The sequence below is a fragment of the Macaca fascicularis genome, chromosome 13 (assembly GCF_037993035.2).
Source record: "Macaca fascicularis isolate 582-1 chromosome 13, T2T-MFA8v1.1".
In the NCBI taxonomy this organism is placed as follows: domain Eukaryota; kingdom Metazoa; phylum Chordata; class Mammalia; order Primates; family Cercopithecidae; genus Macaca; species Macaca fascicularis.
The window spans coordinates 66,874,384-66,899,097 of NC_088387.1; the positions used below are offsets into that span (position 1 = coordinate 66,874,384).

At 48.1% G+C, this 24,714-nt stretch overlaps 2 protein-coding genes across 9 annotated transcripts in view; both read right to left on the reverse strand.

Annotated features, from left to right (window-relative positions):
• The window catches only part of EML6 (EMAP like 6), a 257,346-nt gene that overhangs the window by 2,524 nt on the left and 230,108 nt on the right, over positions 1 to 24,714 (reverse strand). For 3 of the 8 annotated variants that reach the window (XM_065527077.2, XM_045369312.3, XM_065527078.2), the window contains 14 exons: positions 20,828 to 20,906; positions 19,621 to 19,750; positions 17,713 to 17,811; positions 17,099 to 17,119; positions 16,263 to 16,436; positions 12,487 to 12,695; positions 11,198 to 11,355; positions 10,123 to 10,237; positions 7,128 to 7,316; positions 5,691 to 5,863; positions 5,118 to 5,280; positions 2,327 to 2,430; positions 1,179 to 1,332; positions 691 to 791 (listed from right to left, as the gene is read on the reverse strand). In XM_065527077.2, coding sequence (XP_065383149.1) covers positions 691 to 791; positions 1,179 to 1,332; positions 2,327 to 2,430; positions 5,118 to 5,280; positions 5,691 to 5,863; positions 7,128 to 7,316; positions 10,123 to 10,237; positions 11,198 to 11,355; positions 12,487 to 12,695; positions 16,263 to 16,436; positions 17,099 to 17,119; positions 17,713 to 17,811; positions 19,621 to 19,750; positions 20,828 to 20,906 — 1,869 coding nt within the window. Of the gene's footprint in view, positions 1 to 690; positions 792 to 1,178; positions 1,333 to 2,326; positions 2,431 to 5,117; positions 5,281 to 5,690; positions 5,864 to 7,127; positions 7,317 to 10,122; positions 10,238 to 11,197; positions 11,356 to 12,486; positions 12,696 to 16,262; positions 16,437 to 17,098; positions 17,120 to 17,712; positions 17,812 to 19,620; positions 19,751 to 20,827; positions 20,907 to 21,728; positions 23,087 to 24,714 lie in introns of those variants that run through there. The other 5 variants (XM_005575864.5, XR_010580450.2, XR_006691700.3 and 2 more) reach the window with 5 other exon arrangements.
• On the reverse strand, positions 7,756 to 8,360 carry LOC135966827 (protein LLP homolog). Its single transcript, XM_065527083.1, has one exon. It carries the CDS (start codon positions 8,326 to 8,328, stop codon positions 7,939 to 7,941), a length of 390 nt encoding a protein of 129 aa, XP_065383155.1. The 5' UTR covers positions 8,329 to 8,360; the 3' UTR covers positions 7,756 to 7,938.

Here is a 24,714-nt window from a genome sequence, read left to right on the forward strand (position 1 = left end):
AGAAGTAGCCAGCACAGCAGGCTGGAGATGGGTGCTCCCAGGCAGGCCATCAGAAATATGCAGTGCTTTGGAGTGGGAAGTGGGACGAAATTCTTTATAGGTGCCTTTCTTACAACCTCAGACCACTAGGAAGTATCAGAATGCGTGTATTTCTTCTTTATCCCCTCAAGAGTTTTGCTTGGGCTGAATAGAACCCAGTATTCCTGCTACAATGAAGCTCATCAGAAATGGGGAAGCTGAGTGAGTTAGAATGACCTAGTCCTGTTCCTTTATACTATAAATAAATAAATTCCCAACACTGGTGATCAACTGGGAGTTCTATGGATGAATTTCCATTCTAACCTGATTGTGCACAACAGCCCGTGGGCTGCCAAGAGCTCCTACTCCAATCAGCCGTCTCAGGTCTCAGCCACCTGTCCCTGTCCCCCAGCAGTGCCCAGAGTAGCTATCACATACCCACGCCATCCCAGGACAGCTCCAGTCACAACCATTGGGTTGACAGTCACCAAAGAGTAAATGCCTTATCTCGGAAAGTACTTGCCTTCATGAGGACTCATGGAATTTCCTGTTTATTAGCCCAACATCAGCCCTCCCCATGCCCCTGGGAGAGGCTGACTCACAGCACGCCTGAGATGGGGGGGAGAGCTGGCCAGGCCTGGGGAGTAAGAACTGGGTTCGCTAGGTTAGTACCTGCAGTCGTCTCCTCCAGTGCTGACCACATACTTGTCATCATAAGAGAAACGGATGTTTGTCACGTGAGCCGAGTGACCAAAGTATCGCTTATGTTTGGCCTGTGAGCAAAAGTGAATGGAGACAGTTAAGAGACTCTGGCTCCTCTCAGCAACCACAGACTCCTTCCAGCACTCAAATCCCCTGCTCCCAGAACCTTCCTTCACTGGGGACTCCCATTTGGTCTGGACTCATCTATTAGCCAGCCTTTGGCTGACTTTCCTGCCTCTCATCCTTGCCCCACTTCCGGCCATTTTATCCACCTTCCATCCTCCCTTCTGGCTTCCAGGACTGCCCCTCCCGGGAGGTGAAAAAGTCATTGCCATATTTCCACAGTACTGGGACAGGGTTTCTCTGTGTCTCCCAGAGGTTCATCTAGATGTGGCCCCTGTCTCTTGCAGACGGGAAAACAGAGAACCTGCAGAAAGGTTACTCTGAGGAAGACTCACAAATTTCTCTGTGCACGGAAAATCAAAGAGCTTCACCAGCCCAAAGTCATCTCCTGTGACAATGTTCAGGCCAGCGTGGGTCACACATGCGCAGTTGACATCAGCTTTGTCTGCATTTCGTGGCCAGATTCCAATGACTTCATCTCCCAGGACACTGTTCCAACAGAAAGGAGGGTTAGAAGGAAGTCACGTGCAAAGGTTTCTTGCAGTCAGTCATCACCTCCCAGGGATAAGGAAGAGAGGGATGTTTAACATCAGGGGTCCCCAAAAGCCAGGCCGCGGACCCGGACTGGTCCATGGCCTGTTAGGAACCGGCCGCAGGGCAGGAAGTGAGCAGTGGTGGCTCCACCTCCTGTCAGATCTGCCGTCGCATTAGAGTCTCATAGGAACCGCGAACCCTAGTGTGAACTGAGCATGCGAGGGATCTAGGTTGCAGGCTCCTCGAGGTGGAACAGTTTCATCCTGAAATCCCACCACCGACTTGGTCTCTGGAAAAAATTGTACTCCATGAAACTGGTCCCTGGTGCTATTTTATGTAATTCCGTACAGCCATGTGGCCCTCCTGGCATGAAAGCATCTGTCGTCTTCCCCTCTGTACATTTGTGCCAGCTCTTACTGTTCCCCCTCTGCCTCAGTCCCCTACACTCCAAAAACAAAAGTTACCCCCATCTTTGATTCTCTCCCTGTTCCCTATGGTCCCCTTGAATATGTGTGTGTTGGGGAGAACAGCAGGGGTTCCTTTCAACTCACAGGCTAAATGGCCTCTTTTCCCATGAATTAGCCATTGTTTCTCATCCTGCTAAGCAGGGGTCTGGCCCTCCTACTCCCTTCCCCTGGTGATTGGAGACCTCACTGTGCACTAGGATTGGCCAAGAGACGGCAGATGGTTTCCTGTTGAACTTGATGGAAGGGGTTGGAGACTTGTAGGAGAAATTACACAAAAAGAGGGACTTTGCATTTCAAAAACCTAGGTCAGATCAAAGCCAGTGTCTTACACTAGTGCCAAGAAGCCTCCCACCCTCACCCCCAAAAGAAAAGACAACGCCATTTCTCAGCTTCTCCAGATCCTGCACAAACTTGGAGGCTGAGCCTGAGACAAGAGACTCTCTTGTGACCTTTTCCTCAGGTTTTTTCTTCCAGTCAGTCACCTTGTCCAGGAGGCCCAGGTGATCTTCTCAATGACCATGGCTTCAGTTACCTGCTTCCCCAGGGGGACCTCATGCACCTGGCGCTTATAGGCACCTGTTGACACCTGGAGGTAGAAGAGAAGCCATGTTCATCAACGTTCTTTCTCAGTTCCACAGACTGCCTTTGGGTGCACTGTTTCCCAGAACACTGGCCCAGCCTCTGCATCCCGAGGGCTTTTCTCCAAACCCAAGCTCAGCTCCAGGCTGCAAAGCCTATGGCCAGCCCACGGCAACACCAGCAGGCCATTTCCCCATCTTTCTTCTCATCCATTTTCTCGCTATTTTCCAGAGTCCTAAGGCAGCAATTCTCTTGAGTGTGGCGCCTGACCAGCAACCTCAGCTGCATCTAGAAACCTGTTAGAAATGCAAATTATTGGGCCCCACCCCAAACCTACCCAGACACAGAAAGGGTGGGGCCCAGCAATGCCGGCTGTAACAAAGCCGCCAGGTGTTTCTGATACACAGCAATCCCAGTTCTCAGGAAACCAAGAACCTTTGGTACAGAGGTAAGGCAGGTTTCTCACACCAGCAGCTGATACAGGTGATCTCTGAGGTGTCTAGAACCTGACCCTTGGTGCTCTGGGAATCTTCTAAGGGAAACAGACCACTTTTCCTACCATCAAGGACAGTTGCAGTGAATGGCTGCTGCCTTCCTCTTCAGCCTCCTCTGTCCCTGCAGTGCTTCTCCTGGAATGAGCTGGGAAGCTGAGCTCTTTCCTGCCTCGGGCCTTTCATGCAGATGGACTGGAACAGTGTTCCCACCTCTCTGCTGGCTAACGCCTACACACCCTGCAGACCTCAGCTGAAATATCGCTTGCTGAGAGGAAGTGCATCTAAATTCAGCACCTTGTTACATGCCCCCCAGAATGCTGTACTTTTCCTTCTTGGCACATAATCACAGTTTGTAATTGTATTTATATTTTGTGATTGTCTGTTCAGTGCTTGTCTTCTCTGTTACAGAGCAAGCTCCAGGAAACAGGGACTGAAACTGCCTTTGCAAAATTATGACTGAGACAGTGAAAGAGATCTAACTTAACTGGCTCCATCTTGCTTCCAACCTACAAGCTGTCCTTGTTCATTCCTGGACTTAGGCTGAACTGTGGGAGAGTTCATAGTTTATGGTTTAAACAAAGATGGTAGTAGCCCTTTCCCAAAGCAGACCTCCTTGCCTGGGAACTAGATTGCCTTTGTAGGACTAACATCAGCCAAAAGATTAGAAATTCTGGTTTAGGAGTCATGCAGCTGGAGGCTACAGGATTCTGACCCTCAAACTGCTCGTAAATTCAGTGCTTGAGACATTTTGCAGACCCTGCACTTGATGGATCAGCTGGCCCCACCCAGATCAATAAAGTGGCTCATCTGATTTTGTGGCCCCCCACCCAGGAACTGACTCAGTGCAGGAAGACAGCTCCAACTCCCTATGATTTCGTCTCTGACCAATCAGCACTCCAGGTTCACTGGCTTCCCCCCACCCACCAAATTATCCTTAAAAACTCCGCTCCCCAAATGGTCAGGGAGACCAATTTGAGTAATAAAACTCCGGTCTCCCGCACAGCCAGCTCTGTGTGAATTACTCTTTCTCTATTGCAATTCCCCTGTCTTGAGAAATTGGCTCTGTCTAGGCAGCGGGCAAGGTGAACCCCTTGGATGGTTACCGGACCAGTCTCCTTTTGTCCATCTAAAAGTCTAGCATAGTGCCTGGTTCAGCAAATAGTTCAATGAATAAATACATCCTCTCTCCTTTTGCAGTGAACATCCAGCTCCAGGACAGCTCACAAACGCAGATTTGTTGAGTGCTGGAGAAATCATTCTGTTTTCAGGGGTCAGTCCCAGCAGTGGACCCCTCTCCCTCCCTTCCACTGGTCAGCTGCCCTGGGACCCAGGGATGAGCTTTCACTCCAGGCCCACTGGCTGGAGTCCAGGGCCCACATATGGAGGGGCCATTCTACCCAGTAGAGTTTGGAAATGACATCAATAAATACCAGAAGTGGCACAAGGCTTAGGTGTAGCCCAGAAAACTAGAAATCAGGAAACTCTGAAGAGGAGGTGGTGTCAGGCCTCTGAGCCCAAGCTAAGCCATCATAACTCCAGTGACCGGCACGTATACATCCAGATGGCCTGAAGCAACTGAAGATCCACAGAAGTGAAAATAGCCTTAACTGATGACATTCCACCATTGTGATTTGTTTCTGCCCCACCCTAACTGATCAATGTACTTTGTAATCTCCTCCACCCTTAAGATGGTTCTTTATAATCTCCCCCACCCCTAAGAAGTTTCTTTGTAATTCTCCCCACCCTTGAGAATGTACTTTGTGAGATCCACCCCTACCCCCCAAAACATTGCTCTTAACCCCACCACCTATCCCAAAACCTGTAAGAACTAATGATAATCCACCACCCTTTGCTGACTTTCTTTTCGGACTCAGTCCACCTGCACCCAGGTGAAATAAACAGCTATGTTGCTCACACAAAGCCTGTTTGATGGTTTCTTCAGGCAGACACGTGAGACAGTGAGGGGCAAATTAAAGATGATTAGGGCTTGTGTTTCCTGCTTTTCTTACTCTTCACTATTTTAAATTCTCTAAGTCTCTGTTTCTACATTTACAAAACATGAAAAAAGTAACTACTTAAGGAGTTCTGGTGAAGAGTGAGCACATTGCCTGGCACACAGTAAGGACTCGATTAATATAGGCCATTGTTATTATTGCTGTTATTATTCGTTGCCCCAGATATCAGTAAACCCTAAGCATACCTGAATGTATTTGCCATCTGCAGAAAAATCCATCTGAATGACAAAGCTTGGAATATCTTTGCAGTAGCCAATGCGGTTCAGATTTGTGCCCTGAGTGAGGTCATAGAAGTCGACTGTGTGTTCAGAAGAACCAACGGCTAAGAATCGGTTGTCTGGGCTGATTCTAGAAAAAGCAATCCAAGAGCAGGGTCCATGAGGAGGGCTGTTTGGGGCTGGTCAGGCATGAAGGCTGCTCTGACAGGCCTTCCAGGCCCAAAGGAAATGAGAGCCGCCTTGTGACTCACATGTGGTCACCTCTCCTGGCATTCTATAGAATTCAACCATTTATCTGGATCGAATCCCCGGGAAATATGGTAGAATGACATTTACAAGTAATTTTAACCACACTTATATGGAAATTAGCAAAGCCTTGTCTGAGAGCGAGCGTGGGAGAAGGTATTCTTTCATAGGTGACTTGTTTAAAGTGACTCGCTCACAGCTGAGTTCTTTATTCCAGCCGTGGCCGGAATGGGAACCACTGGTAAGCAGAATGCTTGCCTTTCTCCTCCACGCCCAGACCACCCACTTAGGTACCTGATATCTTGGATAGCAGATTTCCGGTCTCTTTTTTTCCCCCAAACTTTCAGGCTGTTCACCAACAAGATGACAAACTCTCCATTCTTCATGCCAATGGCCACCATCTCCCCGTCAGGGCTGTAGGCCGCACACCTGGCTGCGTGGCCCAGGCTCACCTTGTTTAACAGCTTCTGCATTGATGCAAAGGAAAGTCACCTGAGCCCTTGGCCCCCTCGGCTGGTCTCCAGGAGACATCGTGCACCAGGCCAGAGAAGTCAGGCTGACTTTGCAGCCACTGCAGGCCACCAAATCTCTTACTTCTTAGAGTAAATGTCCCTGAATAACTGAGGTGGGCTGTATGTTTTGATTAGAGCAGCTTGGGGGACAACAAGTTTTAGGGCTGTGGCTGGCAAACTTTTTCTGTAAATGATTAGGTAGCACCTACTTTAGACTCTGTGGGCCATAAAGTCTGTCGCAACTACTCACCTCTGCCTGCTGTAGCACAAGACAGCCACAGTACCTGAATAAAACAGGGCAGCTGGACTTGTAGAAACAGGCCACAGGCCAGATCTGGCCTTTAACTATAGATTGCCAACCTCTTGTTTAGGGGAAAGAGTTTGAGCTTCTGCCTCTGCTGGTTCAAATTCTGAATCCTGGCCCTGTCACTTACTAGCTGGGTGTGTTTGGGTAAATTACATCTCGGTTTCTCTAGTTTTACTAATAGCGATGTTAATAAGGGCTTTGCGAGGTTATTGTAGGCACTGATCATGTCCATGAAGCAGCTGGGGTTATGTAGGTCAAGTAGTGACAGCTGTTGCTAATGATGTTTAATAAATAATTACAGAAACTAACTTAAGAGTCTAACAACCATACTCAGGCTTTTACCTGTCTATTCTGTGACTATGACACTAAAAATACAACATTTACCAGCCATTTTAAAATGAAACCAAGCATTTTAATTAGTAGAACCTGAGTACTTGTTTTAACACTGGATAAGGCACGAGAATTGGGAAGAACCCTTCGTTCCCCCCGACCCGCCCCCTCCACCCAGCCACTCCCTGCTATTTCACAGTTTTACTCCAGGTGAACTTTAACACTGCCTTCCCAAACTCAAAGAGAAACCTTGTTGGGATTTTGACAGAAATACATTAGGCCCATTTGGGAACATTGACATTTTAAATCATTTTTAGTCTTCTCATCCAGGGAAAACATCATTTGATTCCATATTTTTAGTTTTGTGGGTTCTTTCATGACAAGAGAATAATCGTTGTCAAATATATTGTTTAGATGGGTTGTGGTGAGTGGGCCTTCTTTTATTGTTAGGTTTTCTACCTTGATCTCCTATCTGGCCCCATCCCCGTCTCCGCCATGATGCTGGCTGGGCCTCCCCTCGCTCAGCTCCCACGGCCGGCAGCCCACTCGTGGGCATCTGAGTTTGGGCAGAGTCGGCCTCACCTTGTCAGCCAGGTCCCAGATCCGGGCTGTGCCGTCGTTGCTGGCAGAGATGAACAGGTCCTTGGAAGGGTGAGTGGCCAGGCCCCAAATCTCCCCTTCCATGTGACCATCAATCAGGATATTAGAAGCAGCATTTTTTTCACCAACTTCAATTATTTCTCCGTCTTTGGTTCCCACTAAGATTTTTCCCTGTTGTAATTGAAACACTATTAGAAAAAGGACAAACAAAACACAAGTAACTTGGGAAAATGCCTTTGCAGGGTTAATATTAAAATAGGAAGGGGTGAGAAGTGTTGCTTTTGTTTTTGAGACAGGGTCTCACTCAGGCTGGGGCGCAGTGGTGACATCTTGGCTCACTGCACTGCAACCTCTGCCTCCTGGGTTCAAGTGATTCTCCTGCCTCAGCCTCCCTAGTAGCTGGGACTTCAGGTGCCCACCACCACACCCGGCTAATTTTTGTATTTTTAGTAGAGATGGGGGTTTTACCATATTGGCCAGGCTGGTCTCGAACTCCTGACCTCAAGTGATCTGCCTCCCTTGGCCTCTCAGAGTGCTGGGATTACAGGTGTGAGCCACCACACCTGGCCAGTGTTTTTTTTTTTTTTTTTTTTTTGTATCAAAGAAAATATTTTATTTAAGTTCCCAAAACAAACTTGAGGAGTTATGCTGGGTTTGAACTGCAGAAAAAAGGCCAAGTTAAAATAGGAAAACAAATAGTTTTCATTTGGTGGCAGCTGAAATCAAAGTATACATGTGTATACATTCTAATCCATCATCTATCCCGTGTGGCATTTTCCAAGGTTTTAAGAGTCTACCAGGCCAAACCCTTTGCCACTTTCACTGCTTTTGCTTTGCTTTTCCCCTTTCCTTTCTCTCGCTTTGCCTTCAGCCTTTTTCTTTGCCTTTGGTTCATCCATATTGGGTACTGTCCATGCTGGTCTAGAAGAGTCTTTTTGTTTCTCTTAATATCAGTCTCCATTTTCATGTCATCTTTTTCATCTTTTACCTCACATTGCATTTTCTCTTGGCAATGTTTGCGTTTGGGTACCACCACAGTTGCTATCTCTTGAACATCTTTCATTAAAACATCACCTTCTAGTTTGAGAATACTTTTAAGCCTGCTGAGCTCCTTTGGGGCATTCTTTTTTCTCTTTTCAGCACGCATCTTTCTTTTCCACTTACTCCGTAAGCTTTTAGCCATGTTTTACCTGAAAAACCAACACACACGCCTCCCAGTGTTTTGTTTTTAACAACAAACCGTCCGTTCCTAATTGCTCTTTTCCACCCTTTCACTTTGCTTTTTCTCCATCAGCTACCTCAGGTGAGAGCTTCAGCCCAGACCTGACCTTCAGCACAGCTCTCACCTGGGTGAGAGCTCCATCACCCAGCCTCTGCTAGAATATTCCAGTGACTGCAGAGCACGGCAGCCAATTCCTGTTCTTGGACAGCTCAAACTCTTAGTAAGTTTTTCCTTCCACTGAACAAAATTCTGCTTCCTGGCCAGGTGTGATGACTCAGGCCTATAATCCCAGCCCTTTGGGAGGCCGAGATGGGTGAATCACCTGAAGTCAGGAGTTTGAGAGCAGCCCAGCCAACATGGCAAAACCCCATCTCTACTAAAAATATAAAAAATTAGCTGGGCGTGGTGGCGGGCGCCTGTAATCCCAGCTACTCAGGAGGCTGAGGCAGGAGAATCGCTTGAACCCAGGAGGCATAGGTTGCAGTGAGCTGAGATCACACTGCAGCACTCCAGCCTGGGCAACAGAGCAAGACTGTCTCAAAGAAAAAAAAAAGGCCGGGCGCGGTGGCTCAAGCCTGTAATCCCAGCACTTTGGGAGGCCGAGACGGGCGGATCACGAGGTCAGGAGATCGAGACCATCCTGGCTAACACGGTGAAACCCCGTCTCTACTAAAAAATACAAAAAAAACTAGCCGGGCGAGGTGGCGGGCGCCTGTAGTCCCAGCTACTCGGGAGGCTGAGGCAGGTGAATGGCGTGAACCCGGGAGGCGGAGCTTGCAGTGAGCTGAGATCCGGCCACTGCACTCCAGCCTGGGCGACAGAGCGAGACTCCGTCTCAAAAAAAAAAAAAAAAAAAAAAAAAAAAAAAAAAAAAAAAAAAAATCAAAGAAAAAAAAAAAAAAAATCTACTTCCTGATAACTTCCAGGCTCCAGGTGTAGTCCTGCCTTCATGTCTGATAACTACCCTTCCAGGTGGGCATCACTTAGCTATTTAAGAACAAAATCCCCAGTTTCGAATCACGTGGTATTCCACATCTGGTTTGCCTTTTTCATGGAGAGCATCTAGAAAGCAAATTCTTAGACTGATATTCAAAAACATAAACACAAGGTATTCGATCAAGGTTTGGAGATTGGCTTTTAAGTGCATCAAATCTCCTGGGGGAATTTAAACAGAAGGAAATAGAAGGGAACATACAAGTCAAGGCCCCATCCCTGAGATTCGGATTCAGATTTTGGTCCAGTCCCAAATGGATGCCCGGACATCCATATTCTTTAAAACTCACCAGTTGTTTTGGATGTGCTGCCAAATGTGAGTTGGAAACCAATGGCTTTGAGTCAGACAGTTTAGTTTGGTGGCCCTTACCTCCTCCTTATTGACCCTATAACTTAGGGCATAGGCAAACTATTTAGTATCTCTGAGCTTATGCGAATATCATTTATAATACTAGTAGCTAACATCTCCTGAATGGGACTATATGCCAGGCAAGATGAAAGGCACTGTCATGTATAAATATGTGACCCTCATGACAAACCTGTGTACTGGACACAAAAACATGAAGGAACACACCCAAGGTCACCCAACTGGTTCTTCCTGGGGGAGTCTGACTCTCTTAAGCTGCTTCCCACTACAGCACAATTCACATCTTGAAGCCTTGTTTCAAGGATTAAACCAGTCCAGGGAAAGTGCCTGGCTCGGAAGGTACCTACACTTCCCCCTTCCCTGGCCCAGCCCCCAGGGGAGCTGGCTGTGCTCACTTTTCCACGGCACACAGAGCGCACACACTCCACCAGCTGCCCCGTCTCCAGCTGAAAGGCCCGGCAGCGCTTCATCTCCTGGTCCCACAATTTTACAGCACCTCCTTCTTTGGTCCTAAAAAAGATTGAAAGGGACTCAGGCCGTTAACCCTCATCCTAAGACCCACTCCTGCCTCCAGGCCTCTCCACTGTTTCCCAGTCATCAGGGTCCTCGCTGGTTGGAGCCCAGAAGGACAGACCCTCGGGGGTCCAGACCCTCCAGGCAGCCTCCCTCTTAGGCCCTGCTGCTGAGCGATCCCAACCTCCTGAGCTTGCAGATTTCCTAAAATGCCTTCAAATGCTACTATCTTGGGAGGAAAGAAAATGTAATTTGGAAATTCAGACTTTTTATTAGATTAGAACACAGAAACGTTTCTCCTGGTCTTCAGGCTTTGCTTCCACATCTCCCCTCTCCTTCCTCCATTCCTCCACAGAGCTACCAAGAATAACATTTTATCAACAGCAAAGTCACTGTGGTTTGTTCAAGAATACCTCTCAAGATTTTGTTTTTAATTTTTATTTATTAATTTATTTTGAGATGGAGTTTTGCTCTTGTCACCCAGGCTGTAGTTCAATGACACAATCTCGGCTCACTGCAACCTCTGCCTCCTGGGTTCAAGCCATTCTCCTGCCTCAGCCTCCCAAGTAGCTGGGATTACAGGCGCCCACCACCATGCCCAACGAAATTTTATATTTTTAGTAGAGATGGGGTTTCACCATGTTGACAAGGCTGGTTTTGAACTCCTGACCTCAGGTGATCTGCCCACCTTGGCCTCCCGAAGTGCTGGGATTATAGGGGTGAACCACTATACCTCTCTCGGGTTTTTAAACTACCATCAAACCACTTTTGCACTCCTCTCTTCCTTCTGAGGATCTTGACCTAGGGCCCTCTCGGAGAGAGAGCAGACTGATCTTCCTAAAGCAAAAAAGATAGGAGGATGACAATCTGCATTTTCTCCAAGCTGGGGACACTTCTGTCAGTTTCTCCCAAGATAACAACAAACGACAAGTTGTTTCCATAGGAGCTTTGGCTTACGGCCGCTCTTTTCCGCCGGTCACTATGAGTCCATCCCGAAGGGTTGTGTACATTGTGAACACGGGGCCTGTGTGAGCCTTGGCCACCAGCCGGATGAGGAAGTGGTCCTTCCACACGTAGACGTCTCCATTGATGGCACCCGTGAAAGTGAGGTTGTTCTGTAAACAAGAGAACATCTTCTATACCTGGAACACACTCAAGCAGGTCCCTCCCCAGGCACCCGTTCTCTCATTAAGGAACCACAGCTAGAGACGCAGACACGCCAAGGCGGTTTGATCTTTTTGTGCTAAGGAAAGCAGCAGAAATTGCAGAGAAACCACTGAGAGCACATCACAAGGTAGTCCGCCTGGCTTGGAAATTATATGTAATTGGCTTGGGCATTTGACTTCCCCTCTGAGCACAGCTGTGCATTAGCAAGGACTTCTCTTCCGTGAGCACTGCCCAAGTGACAGCAGGGGCAGGGGCAGACTCCGGGCCACAGGACACTTTCCTGGAGCTCCTCTATGAAAGGGAGAAACCCACTCCTGGAGGACCATGAAGTGACTGTGTTCCAACATGTCTCCATTTTGGAGCCTGCATTGGCTGAGGGCACCCCATAGCTCACTTAAGGGTGGCAAGTGGGGGCATCTGTGGCACAAGAGGGCTGGGAAGAAAAAGGATCATTATCTAGCAGTGGAAATTGGTTCCAATATTCTCTGGGGCTTGTAAGTCAGGGTTGCCCTTACAACAACAAACCTCCTGTCCTGGGTGGTTAATATTTTTCTGGTTAATATTTTAAGAAAAAAAAAAAATATTGGCCGGGCGAGGTAGCTCACGCCTGTAACCCTAGCACTTTGGGAGGCTGAGGTGGGCGGATCACCTGAGGTCAGGAGTTCAAGACCAGCCTGGCCAACATGATGAAACCCTGTTTCTATTAAAAATACAAAAATTAGTGAGGCATTTTTGTATTGGTGGCAGGCGCCTATAATCCCAGCTACTTGGGAGGCTGAGGCAGGAGAATCACTCGAGCCTGGGAGGTGGAGGTTGCAATGAGTCGAGATTGCACCACTGCACTCCAGCCTGGGTGACAGAGCAAGACTCTGTCTCAGAAAAAAAAAATATATCTATATATATATTGTCAACCCACCCATATGTGCTACAGAAACGGAACAATGGTTGCAAATAAGCCAGTACAGGAGCTAATGTGGAAATGGCTTTCCTGCTGTTTTCAGCCTCTTGGCCAAACTCCCCTCCTGCCCATGCCCGGGGGGCCTGGGTCCCCTTCTCAGGGAGCAGCTGCTAGAACTCACAGCACCGAAGGCCACGGAGAGCATCGTTTGCATTTTGGCAGCTCCCAGGGACCCGATGACTCCTTTTTTGTAAAGCAAGGCGCTGCCTGCCAGAGTCCAGAACTTCATATGTTTGACCCCGACAGATACAAACTGCGTGTCTGAGTCAGGGCGAAATTCCACCACGAATATGCGCTCCAGGTGACCCCCTCGGCTGGCAACCTTGGCACCTGTGTGGGTGACAGAGTCCAGTGAGGCTCCTCATTGCTTCATGGGCCAGGTAGGGGGAGCCACAGCCCAGGAGGTCTCCACCCCAGCAGGCTTGGGGCATGCCTCAGTTCTTCTTTACAGCACTTGCTCTCTCCCCTTCAGACACTACTCCCAGGTAGCAGTGGGGAAAGTGTGTCTGGGAAGTTTCCAGAGCAGCAGGTGCTAGTAACAGATCCCCGCACCCAGGCGTTCATGAACGTAGCAGGAAAGGATGGCCTGTGAGACGGAAGCTTCCAGATATGAGAAGGCAGCAAAGTGGCTTAAAGATATCCCCCATCCCCCTTCCATCAGCACAGGAGTCATCCCCGCACAGGACGACAGAGCTGCTCCCAGAGTGCCACTGGGACTCACATTCCTCTAGACAGCTTTTCTTTTTTTTAATTATTTCTAAGATTCTCCTGCATTTTCTTTCTTTCTTTCTTTCTTTTTTTAAGCTCCCCATTTTCCTTTGTATTTTGTGGTGTTTAGGTTTAAATGTTTTTTACCTTTTAAGTACTAGTTTTTTCCTCAACCCCATTTATTTATGTTTTTGACTGTCTCTTGAGTTTTATTTAACCTTCGTCTTAATACAATTCCAACTCTATCATTTACTTGTACAACAACTTTAGACAAGTTATTTAAGCTCTCTGTGCTTCGGTTTCCTTACCTATAAGATGGGGCTAATAATCGTTCCTATTTCAGAAGGTGCAGTGCAGACGAAAAGAACTGACCTAAGTGAAGCCCTGAGCACAGTGCTTGATGATCTGAGCAATCATGTCTTAGCCAGTATTAGTAGTAGTAGTAACAGTATTATCATAACTCCTTTAGCCCCTTTTAAAATTTCTTGGCTTCTATTCTTTTAGCCTGTATTTTAAACCCACCTTTTAAAAATCTCATTATTTTTAAGCTCTTGAGTTTTAAATTTTTGTTTTAAACCTGTTACCCTTTAACTTACTCTGAATGTTTTTGTTCCAATTTCTTAATTGTCACCCCTCCCTTGATTATTCACACACATATTTGTTTCTTCTTTGTTCTCATCACTTCACGTATGTTTTTACGACAGCTTTCTAGCACCGTGGTGGTGGTGGGTTTTGGTGTAGCTGGGCCCTCTGATACTCCCTCACAGAATCTCGTTCCGGGCGAGGCTGGGGAAAGCCAGAGTCCTTCTCCCAGCTGTAATTCTGTCTGCATGTGGAATCCCTGACTTACTGTAACAGATCTCTCTCTCTACTTAGGGCTCAGAGGTTTTAAGATCCACGATCTTCAAGGACACCATAAACAAAGTAAGACAACAGACTGGAAGAAAGCATTTGCAGTGCTTGTAAGATTCAGAGGATTAACATTAAAGATCTATAAGAAACTACAAATTATAAGTAAAGACAAACAACCCTCCCACCTCAAGTAGTAAAAGGATTTGAGCAGGTGAATTACAAAAGCAGCATACAAGTGGCCAATAACGAGATGGAAAGAGGATCCAGCTCACCAGTCTTGGCAGAAGTGCAAACATACAATGAATTGGATATTTTTTCAAGGCCACCATTTGTATTTTCCTTGTTTTCATTTCATGGACACTTCTAATTGTGGAGACACCTGTATCACTCTTTGCATTGGTTTCCAGTCTGCTTAGAGCAAATTACACATATACCTAGGACCTGACAACATGGATTTTATGTAATAAGTTCATTTTAGTTCTATTTTATTTTTACCTACACACACACACGTTCCCCAAAACAATCCTCTAATAAATGAAGAATGAATAATAGGCTCTGGTGATATACAAAATGTATATAAACCTCCCCAAACACAGGGTATTTATCTGTAAGTAAGACTTGAAATGAAGGCAAACCCACACAGGAGAAGGAAGGGAGGAGAGATGACATGTCCGTGGTCAACCCGGAAGAGGTGGTGGCTGGTGATATGTCAGATATCAGCACTGGCTCACAACCCTCTGTACAAACAAGAGCAGGCTCCTCTTTTCCCTGGGAGCTTGTTTAAAAGCCCTGGCTCCTCTAAACCTCCCCTGGGAGTTCAGAAGGGACTCTTGGTGAGCAAGAGTCTGCTGGGGCAGGCCAGAGCGAGCAACGCTTGGAGGTCAAGGTAGAGGGAGTGAAAACTGTGAGCCTGAACCTAAAGAGACAAGGCCGTGCAGCAGGACCAGTGTGAGAGCTTTCTTCCAAGGATCTAGGAACAGAGTTAGCAGCACAAAAGGAAAACATAATGAAGCAATTTATGTCCCCACATAAGGGGCTTTATGCAAGAGCTTTCTGACAGCGTGTGGGCTGCCTTGTGAAGTGATGAGAACCACATCCTTGAAAGTATTCAAGCACAGGACAAAGGGGTGCATTTGGAGGAATTTCTCCTTAGGACGGGTCCGGACTGTGCAGGAAGTCTTCTCTAGTTCTTCCCATTCCAAGATGCTCTATATCTATCATTTAAGAGGCTCAATTTCTCTGGGCTGAGTCTGGACAATCAGTTGGCCACTTGACATCACAAGGAATGAATCTGCACCCGAGATACTGACTATACAGCCAACTGGGTGAGATATACTGGTGAACAAGAGAATGGGAAAATGTGGTTTCCTAGAAACCTTAGAGATCATGTCACCTTCCGAAGGAATATGGTATCATCACAAATGTCTGCAAGCTGCCAGCCTCTTTTCCTCATATGGGGTGCTCAGGAGGGACGGGAACTTTCCTCCCATTGTGCTGATCTCTTTACAGCCTCCACACACCACCCCCTCCACGGGAAGATGAGGAGATAATGGGACTCCAGAGCCCTGGATGGGAGAAGTGCCACCTCTGCGCGTGCCTGGTAGAGCGTGTCCCAGATACAGGCTGCCCGGCTGCAGACAGACCTCATTAATGTCCTGACTACTTGGATCCGCTTTTGCCAGGGCAGTACTCAACCTGAGAATATACGTGGAAGACTGCACATCTTTAGTTCTAAGATGACCATACATTCAGTTGCAGCTTGTATGTGTGCATGTGTGTGAGGTGTGTGTGCATGTGTTGGGGGAGGATGAGAAAGAAATCCTGTTACAATAAATGTAAACCTTGATCGTAAGATAAATCCCTATTTCAAATGTGTTAAAATGTTAAAAAAAAGTTTAATTGCTTCTGAGACTATGATAAAACATTATCCCATTTCCTAAACTAAAGCAGACAGAGTGATAAGGCTGTAGTAGGATCCAGGGGCCATCAGAAACAGCACGGAAGACAAGGACCCTTGGGTAGGAAGGTGGCTAAGACAGATGTCGGGGAGGCTGCTGCCTTCCGAGGAGGAGGGCTGCCAACATCGGGGCACCTCCCCAGAGCCCCTTCACTAATGGGCCCTGGAGTCCCTGGCCAGCCTCCTCCTGGCCCTGGGACTCTGGGATGCACTGGCATCAGTGGGGCAGCTATATCAGGATCCCCAGTGCCCTGTTTTCCGCTTGCCCAGCAGCAGTCAGTGCCTATGGCAGGCTTCGGAGTGAGGCAGATCTGGGTTCGAGCCCAGTCCATGCCACAGGCAGACACCCTGGAGGGACAGAAAACCCAGTGCTGGTTTACCTTCCTGCCATCGCCAGACGGTGATGGTGTGCTCAGGGTCCACTCCCACCGACACCAGGAGCTTTCCGGTTGCACTGAAGTTGACGTAATTCACCCCCTTGGAGTGGAAGCACCGCAGCATGGAGAGGGTGTGTTTGGTCATGGCGTCCCATACGTGGATGGAAGGTGTTGTCCCTGAGTGTGGAGAGGCATGACAAAGAAGACTGATGAATGGCAGAGCCAAGGCGATGCTTATGTTCATGTAAAAGCCTTTTTGTTTGTTTGTTTAGATGGAGTCTTGCTCTGTTGCCCAGGCTGGAGTGCAGTGGCACCATCTTGGCTCACTGCAACCTCTGTGTCCAGGATTCACATGATCCTCGTGCCTCAGCCTCCTGAGTAGCTGGGATTACAGGTGCGCACCACCACACCCAGCTAATTTTTGCATTTTTAGTAGAGACAGCATTTCACCATGTTGGCCAGGCTGGTCTTGAACTCCTGACCTCAGGTGATCCGCCCGCCTCCCAAAGTGCTGGGACTACAGGCGTGAGCCACTGTCGCCCAGCCTGTAAAAGCCTTTTTTAAGACAAGCGTTTAGGGGTGTTACAGTCATTGGGCATAAAAGACCTATAGCCTGACCTGGCCAGAGGAGAAAGACTACAGGAAATTTGCTTTTAAAGGCAGAGCCCTACAGACATTTATGTTCAACACACACACACTTGTGGAGGATTTTATACGAAGGAAACTGGTGAGGTCAATGATTTGTATCTGCAATTCGGCAAGATACAATCAGCAAACATGATAGAATGACATGATTTTGCTGTGCAGATTCAAACTACTCACGGATGGAACAGCCTTACCTGGGGTTTCCGTAATATCACCTGCATTGGGTGAGCAATGGCAATGAGGAAGCGTCAAGGGAAAACAATAGCTAAAATAAGTCACGTTTCCAACAGTGAAGCACTCAACACCAGCATCAGAAAGTTCCAAATTAAACTTAAAAATGGACATGGGTTCAATGAAAACAAGCAGGAAGTTGTAAAAATTGCTCTTGAGATGACAAAGCAAAAACACACTTCTCGTAAATGTGAATCAGTTCACATTCGTCACTGGCAGTTTCCCAGGGCACAGGGGGTCCAGGCACACTTACTGAAATCTACCCTGGCCAGGCTTCAAAACACACGGAGTTCTTGACACTTGGGGTCTGAAAAACTACTCTCACAAGTCCACAGGGATGGGGCCATCGTGTATTTGGACTCTCAGGCGCTGGTCAGACTTCATGGTGCCTCAGAATCACAGTCACTGGATGTGTCAACTCAGGTGACACAGATACATTCAGGACTCAAAAAATCAACAGCAACATCAACAAGAAGGGATGGATGTAAGCAACCCACCCACTCCCTCTCCCAGTAATCGCTGACAAGTCAGTGTCCCTGCAAGCTGGGAGAGCCTCAGCTGCCGCAGGACCTCCTACCTATTTGGCTGGTGGCCACCACGTTTCTGTACTTGGGGTGCTGGTTCACTGTGAGACAGAGGATGTCATCCGTATGCTCCAGATAGAAGCTCTGGCTCCCTGGGGGAGAGAGATCATGGGAGGGTGAACAGTGAAACCTAAAGACCTTTTAGGGCAACTCCAAAGCATCGTGTGGAGTCTTTGGATCCTCGTTATAAAAGTGACAGCTTACAGCCCTCAAATTCTCACTTCCGGAATTACACTTGGGGAGATGAAGGATCATTTTTTTGAAATGTTCATATTCTGTTTTGGGTCCGGGAGAAGGGACGCTAGTGTCTGTTATCTGATACATTCAAGCTGCTCTTCGATAGTTCCCACTGCTCTGTGTGGGTGCAGAGCGCAGTTCAAGTACAGGGGCTTCCAGAGACCACGATGATGAAGGTCAAAGTTTCCTCCTCTCCGTGGGACAGGAGTGGGCTTCTCACCGTCCACATCTGGGAAGAAGTAGGGGTGGGGGCCTGGAGATGATGTTTCACTGAGCAAAATGGTACCACTTCTTCATGTGGAATATGAAACTCTCAGGGACTCATCATCTTTGTTTACCAAATGCCAATCCACTTGGGGGCCTGGACGGCACAGGTGACGGCTTCACCCCGGAAAGCCCTGACTCGACATACGTCACGGGAAGTGGAAGAAAGAGCACTTCATCATCTATCACAGCAAATGGGTTTGCTGACTTCCAAAGTGGCCAATTTAAACCCCCCCAAATGCTCAAGAACCTAAAGATGAAAGATGGTGTAGATACACAAGGAAGGCGTGTACTGCTACCAATATGATGGCAGGGCTAGAAAGTGAAGAAAATATATACACAATGTCAAGGTCCTCCTCCCTCAAATACACACAAATCAACATGTGCCCAGTGATTTCACTGGCTAAATCTATGTATGAACAACTACACAGAATTGACAAAGAGCAAGAATTTAAAATGAAGGGTTTTTTTTTTTTCTTGAGGCATGAGCAAATAAGGCAAAATGTGAACCTGTTTAAATCTAGTGGTAATGGTATAGCTTTCTGTTAATTTCTGAATGGTTCTTTTTGTTTGAAATGTTCATTTTTAAAAATTTGAGTCATCATGTGGTTTGAGTATTTTTTTTTTCTTTTTGAAATGGAGTCTCCCTCTGTTGCTCAGGCTAGAGTGCAACTGCACGATCTTGGCTCACTGCAATCTCCACCTCCCGGGTTCAAGCAACCTCAAACTGGGTTCTCCTGCCTCAGCCTCCTGAGTAGCTGGGGCTACAGGCACCCGCAACCATGCCTGGCTAATTTTTGTATTTTTAGTAGAGACGGGGTTTTGCCATGTTGGCCAGGCTAGTCTTGAACTCCTGACCTCAGGTGATCCGCCTACCTCGGCCTCTCAAAGTGCTGGGATTACAGGTGTAAGCCACCTCACCGGGCCTGGTATTTTTGTTTACTGTTTAATTGTTTTCAATCTCGTTATAAATGTGGCTAAACTGTCAAAATACAATTTGAAAAATCCGAGCTGTTAAAAAATGGCTCATTGTAGAAATGAACAGGCAAAGTTCTGTGCTTTCTTCTTGGTTATGGTCTCTAAGGAATTCCTCCACTCCTTACACCCTGTCTCTGGCTTCTCTCCATGGCTCTCGGTTACAGAGGCTGGTGTCAACATGGAGGCCTTCTCTCTAAGGCCTACGACAAGGTGAGGTCAAGCTCCGGTCAGAAAGAGAGAAGGCTCTGGCTCTGGTAACTGAGCCTGAGCATTACCAGGCCTAACTGACACCATGCTGGAATTGGGAGAATGGCTCTATAAAGGAAGGAAAATGCTTAAGCTTTTGGGCATCTGAAGAGTGGGGAAAGCATGTAAAAAAAAAAAACTAAAAGAAAAACCTGTATTTTTAACCCCCTGGTCACCTGTGGAGAGGTTCTGAACGATGCCAGCCGCCGCCGTGTGGAAGATGATGTCGGTGCCATCATTAAGGTAATGCAGGTTATTTCGACAGTCGAATCCTCTGTAGCCAAACACATGGTCTAGAGCCAGCTCCTGCATTCACACACACAGATCAACATGACCCTCACAGGAAGGAAGGGAGAGCCGAGGAACACACCCACATCGCGTGAGCGGCCTCGTGTGTCCCGGGAATGGTATGGCTGGTGAGGCCAACACACGCTCACTGAAAACATTCTGCTTCTTGACTGGCTGAGAAAATGCAATCCCTTCTTTAGTTTTCTGAAATGCTGGGGTGGCAGGCTAACACACAGAATCACCGTGACTTTCCAAAAAACCCAGATTTACTTCCTGGCTCTGTCGTTGTGCCAAAGTCCAGAGATTTGATGCCCTGTCAAGTGTACCTAGCAGTTTTGTGTCTGTGCCTTGGCAGGCACTCTGGGTGAGCTGAATGGCGGCTCAGAGGTTTGCTCTAATAAACTCTCATCGACGCGCCAGGGCGGGCAGAGCAGACACAGAGACAAAGGCCATGCTCGTTCTGCCGCCTGGTGCTTGCTCTACAAAGTCACTACATATGTGCTATTTTTCCCTCCCAAACTAGATACTGTTAGGGTTTCTAGTCTTTCTCTTCTTCCTGTCTTGTCTTCTAAGACAAAGAACAGTGGCTGATTCAGATCAGTTCTTAATCCAACACGGACCTCTCGGGCAGCTCCTCTGTGCCCAGCATGGTGCAGGTGCTAGGAGGCGGTAGAGGCAGGGAGCTGCAGGAAGGTTTCGCGTGAGAAGCATCAGGAAAGACTGCACAGAAAAGACACCAGGGAAGGTCTTGGAAGGACCAGGGTGCTGGGAGCTGGCAGGAGGAGCCTTCCAAGCAGAAAGTCCCAGGCAGCTTCCGAGAACATAAGCAGTGGGTTTGTGGGGCTGGAGATTTGCACTGTGGTGAGGAATCATAGGCAGTAAGCTTAGAAGGTGGCTCTGGGTAAGGTTTTGAAACCATGAACTTGAATCCCATTGGCAATGTGGGACTCTCCCAGGTCTGAGGGAGAGGGGATAGAAGAGAGCCAAGGGACCTACTCCATTTCACTTAACTGTCTTTGGGACGTGCAGATGGGGCTGTCCACCAGGTAGGTCTTAGAACGTCAATATCAAATTAGAAGTAATTGTTTAACTTACCTCCACCAGTTTCTTTTTTTTGGTGATATTGTTCTTCTGCAGTTTCTCAGGCTGGGGAGCTGCTCGGCTAACGGGTGGCCTGGAAGAGACAGCGGCCAGAGGAAGCACAGCGTTGAATGAGGGCTGCGAGGCCACCTTCCTGGTGCAGCCTGTCTAGGCCAGTGCCGGCCTCCTCTCTCCTCCCGCCTGAGGCCCCTCCACCTGGATCTGTTCGGTCCTGCCCTCCTCTCCCCCTCCCCACCTGCCGTGGGACCTGGCCTGAATTCACAGGCACTGGGTTGGACCTCGTCCCTCTGCTTAACCTTCTCCTGGGAGCAGGAAGACCACATGGGCTTGAAACAAGAGGGGCTTGGTTCAAAACCAAGGAGCGGCCTGACCATGAAGGGAGAGAGGCCACATTTCCTGGACTTGCTGACCTTTTTCAGACAGGGATGTGCTCATGTTGTTCAGAATTAAGTTGTCAATGGCCGTGGTGTGGTGTGAAGTGGCACTTACAAGCCAGGCTTCGGAACGGGCCCTAAGGACCACGTGCCAAGTGCCTAGGTCGGCCTCACTTCTCAAACAGGCAGGCAGGAAGCGGAGGGACAGGAGACAGACAGCACTCGCGCCTCCCACTCCGCCCTCGCCTCAGGACTCGGGTCTGCCTTCAGCTGTTACCACACCAAAGGTTGCTTTTTCCACCTCAGTTTTGGGGAGTGGGGCCTCCAAATTTAATGAAGAGATTTTATAACGTGTAAGCCCTAATGGAATCCTAGATGAGTAGACCAGTTCTTGGTCATGTGGGGTTTCCTTAAATGAGATTTCTCTATGGATGGGTCGAGAGAGAGAACTGTACCAGCTCCCACTGCATGTTCCAAAGTAATTAGTTATTGCTCCCGGGATATGCAAAGAGAAGGATTACCTTGATCCCCTTGTAAGCAGCAAACAAAGCCAAGTGAGAAACTTAGTACAGTTTAGAGCCGTATTAGCAACCACCTCATTCATGCACAAGCATTTTCCAAGTGAACAGACATTCCTGTGTGGCACACACCATGCTTCCCCGGCATGCCAGCAAAGAACTAAAACAGAAATGAAAGAGTGCACCAGTCTACAAATTCAGAAAGCTCATACCCCGGCGTCTCTGGGCAAACTCTGCACTAAAGCGCCTACAGAATAGGGAGAGAAAAGGAAGCTTTGTCAATGCTTCCCGCACACTCTCCGTGACTTTACGAATGCGCCCGGGGACTCTGCTTACTTTAGAGTGTGCTGGGGAGAAACTTGCTGTCAGAAAAACAATGACATCTTCCTGGATGTCGTGGGGAGTTATGTACAATGGATACTTTGTTTCCAAATCAAGTTCAACTCATAATTTAGCCTAATAATTCCCAGTGTTTCTTGGTAGGTCAGCTTGCCTGCTCCAATGGCTTGCGGGGGTTCTTTTTGTGTGCAGGGGAAGACAGGGTACCTTTATTTTCTCAGAAACTCTTCAATCAAAACATGTTATGCAATCATAAGTGATAATTGGACCAAATGGTATTATAATCACCACTGAAGAATGGGTAGAGAGCGCATCTCTGCAAAACGACACCCCCGGCTGACATCATCGCCACCAAATTGAGCAAAATTGGGAGACTGGGGGCATGCCAGTTCTCACAATGAGACACTTCCTTCACATTCATTATCGCTTCCCAGGACATCTGCTCTTTCTTCTGTTTTAGTGGGACTTTCAAATGAAATCCGTGGGTTTCTTCTTTCACCTAAGAATGTTTAAGTGTATGACAAAAGCAAGCCAGGGGCTACGAGGAGAGCAAGAGGACACTGGAACTATGGCATGGCTCATAAGGCATAATTCGAGGATAAACACAGGGCTCGTTTTCAGGGGACACACAGGTTGTATAATATGTAATATATTATACAGTGAATATAGAGTACGCATACAAGCACAAACACCGTGTACTTATATATACAGGAGATTGTATATATATACACAGAGGCAATCTGATGCTTTTTTTTCACCTTGATTTTCAGAAAAAAACCGAAAGGTAAAGCAATCTCAATGTTTCTTTCTCATTTCGCAAGCATATGTTTACAGCTGTATTGCTTCAAAACTGAAGATGAGAGGAGCAAGGGGAAGAAACCTGCATTGTGGCAAATTCAGCGGATTTTAAGTATTGACCCTTTGCGGTTGTGGGTTCCGCGTGAACACTTAGTACTGGATGTTCACCGAACACCTGTGTTTTTCTCCAGAGCGGTGTGAATACTTACTTGACAATTCCCTGCCTCCAAAGGAAAGCAAGTTAAAACACAATACAAGTATTAAAGGCTTCTTTCCAGGTATCTATAAACAGTGTTCATAACATCAAATATGGGAGGGACTGCCAGAGGCTTCACACACAGCCAAACACTGGAGGTTTAACATTTCTCTGTGGATCTAAATCCTTCTAGATTCAGATTCCATCAGAAATGGGGCTCTGAAAAGCTTTGCTGAGGTGGGAAAGAGTGGAGGCATGAGGACATTCACTCACTTTCAGTCCCATCAACTCATTAGAGTTGGTCATTCCCAGCTGTCATTCCCAGCTGTCATCCCCAGCTTGGCCCCACTGGGTCTCCCTGCCAATGCCCGGTTGTGCCCATGGCCTTCCTCGCACTCCTCGCGAGGAAGGCCATGGGCACAACCGGCCATTGGCAGGGAGACCCAGTGGGGCCAAGAGCTGGGAAGGTGAGAGGGTGAGAGACTGGAGGTGGGAGGAGCAGAGACACAAAGGGGCCTGGTGGGGCAAGTAGGCTTTGAGGTGATTGGGGGGGGTCAGGGAGGGGGGAATAAAGGAGGAAGAGCTTCCATTGGGCAGGAAATTTAAGGAAGGAGCCTGGCAAGACAGCAAACAAACTGGATAAACAGGGGAGAGGGTGGCAGACAGGTCTAAGCTCTGGAGAGCAGGAGAAGCCTGCCAAGGAAGACACAGTGAAGGCAGGAAGCCCAGGGAGAGGCCTGTGAACTCCAGCCTGGGGCTTGGTGTTGAGTAACAAGTCGGCCCTGCTCTTCAGTGCCTGTGGGGAGAGTCACAACCCTATACTCCCTGTGGGAACAGGTGGCACATTCTGTGGGCAGGGCAGGATCATGGGAAGGCCAATTCCTGCTGTCATCCCACTGCCCAGCAGCTGGGCTGCTGAAGAGAAAGCTTAGACTCAGCTGAAGATGTGGGGAGTGTTATCCTGACAGGCGTTCTTGCCCTGCACAGACCCCCAAGGCAGGCCAATGCCTGGGCACTTGTCCCTCCTTTCCCCCTCCCCAAGGCACTGGGCTGACAGAGCAAGAGGTGGAGCAGAGCACACAATGACCTGAAATGTGTAAGAGCGTTCACGTCCAATGTGCTCAGGGAAGCTTCTGAAACCACTGAGGTCACGAGTCAGTTGCAACCCAAGATAAAGTACAACATGAGAGCCAACTGGGGAGTGAGGCGTGGACAGCCTGTGAGAAACCAAGTCATTCCAACCAGTTTCTATAAAGAGGGGTGTGGGTGTGAGTGTGGGAAAACTCAGATCCATCTAGCCAAGAAACGCAAGTTTGAAGTTGTTTTGAGTCGTGTTCATCAGACAATATTCAGTGTCCTTGGAGGAAACAGCTTTCTTCAGCTTCCAAAATGTGGCATAAAATACACCAAAGGTTTTAGGATGTCTTGGGAAATCCAAAGGGGAGGGGGAGGGGGAAAGGGAAAGGAGAGAGAAGGCAGAGAAGGAGGGGAGAGAGAAGAGGGAGGGGGAAGGGAGAGAGAAGAGGGAGGGGAAAGGGAGAGAGAAGAGGGAGGGGAAAGGGAGAGAGAAGAGGGAGGGGGGAGGGGGGAGGGAGAGAGAAGAGGGAGGGGGGAGGGGGGAGGGAGAGAGAAGAGGGAGGGGGGAGGGGGGAGGGA

Excerpts from the sequence above, each read along its gene's own strand:
- LOC135966827 (XM_065527083.1), bottom strand. The coding sequence starts at position 8,328 with ATGGCTAAAAGCTTACGGAGTAAGTGGAAAAGAAAGATGCGTGCTGAA.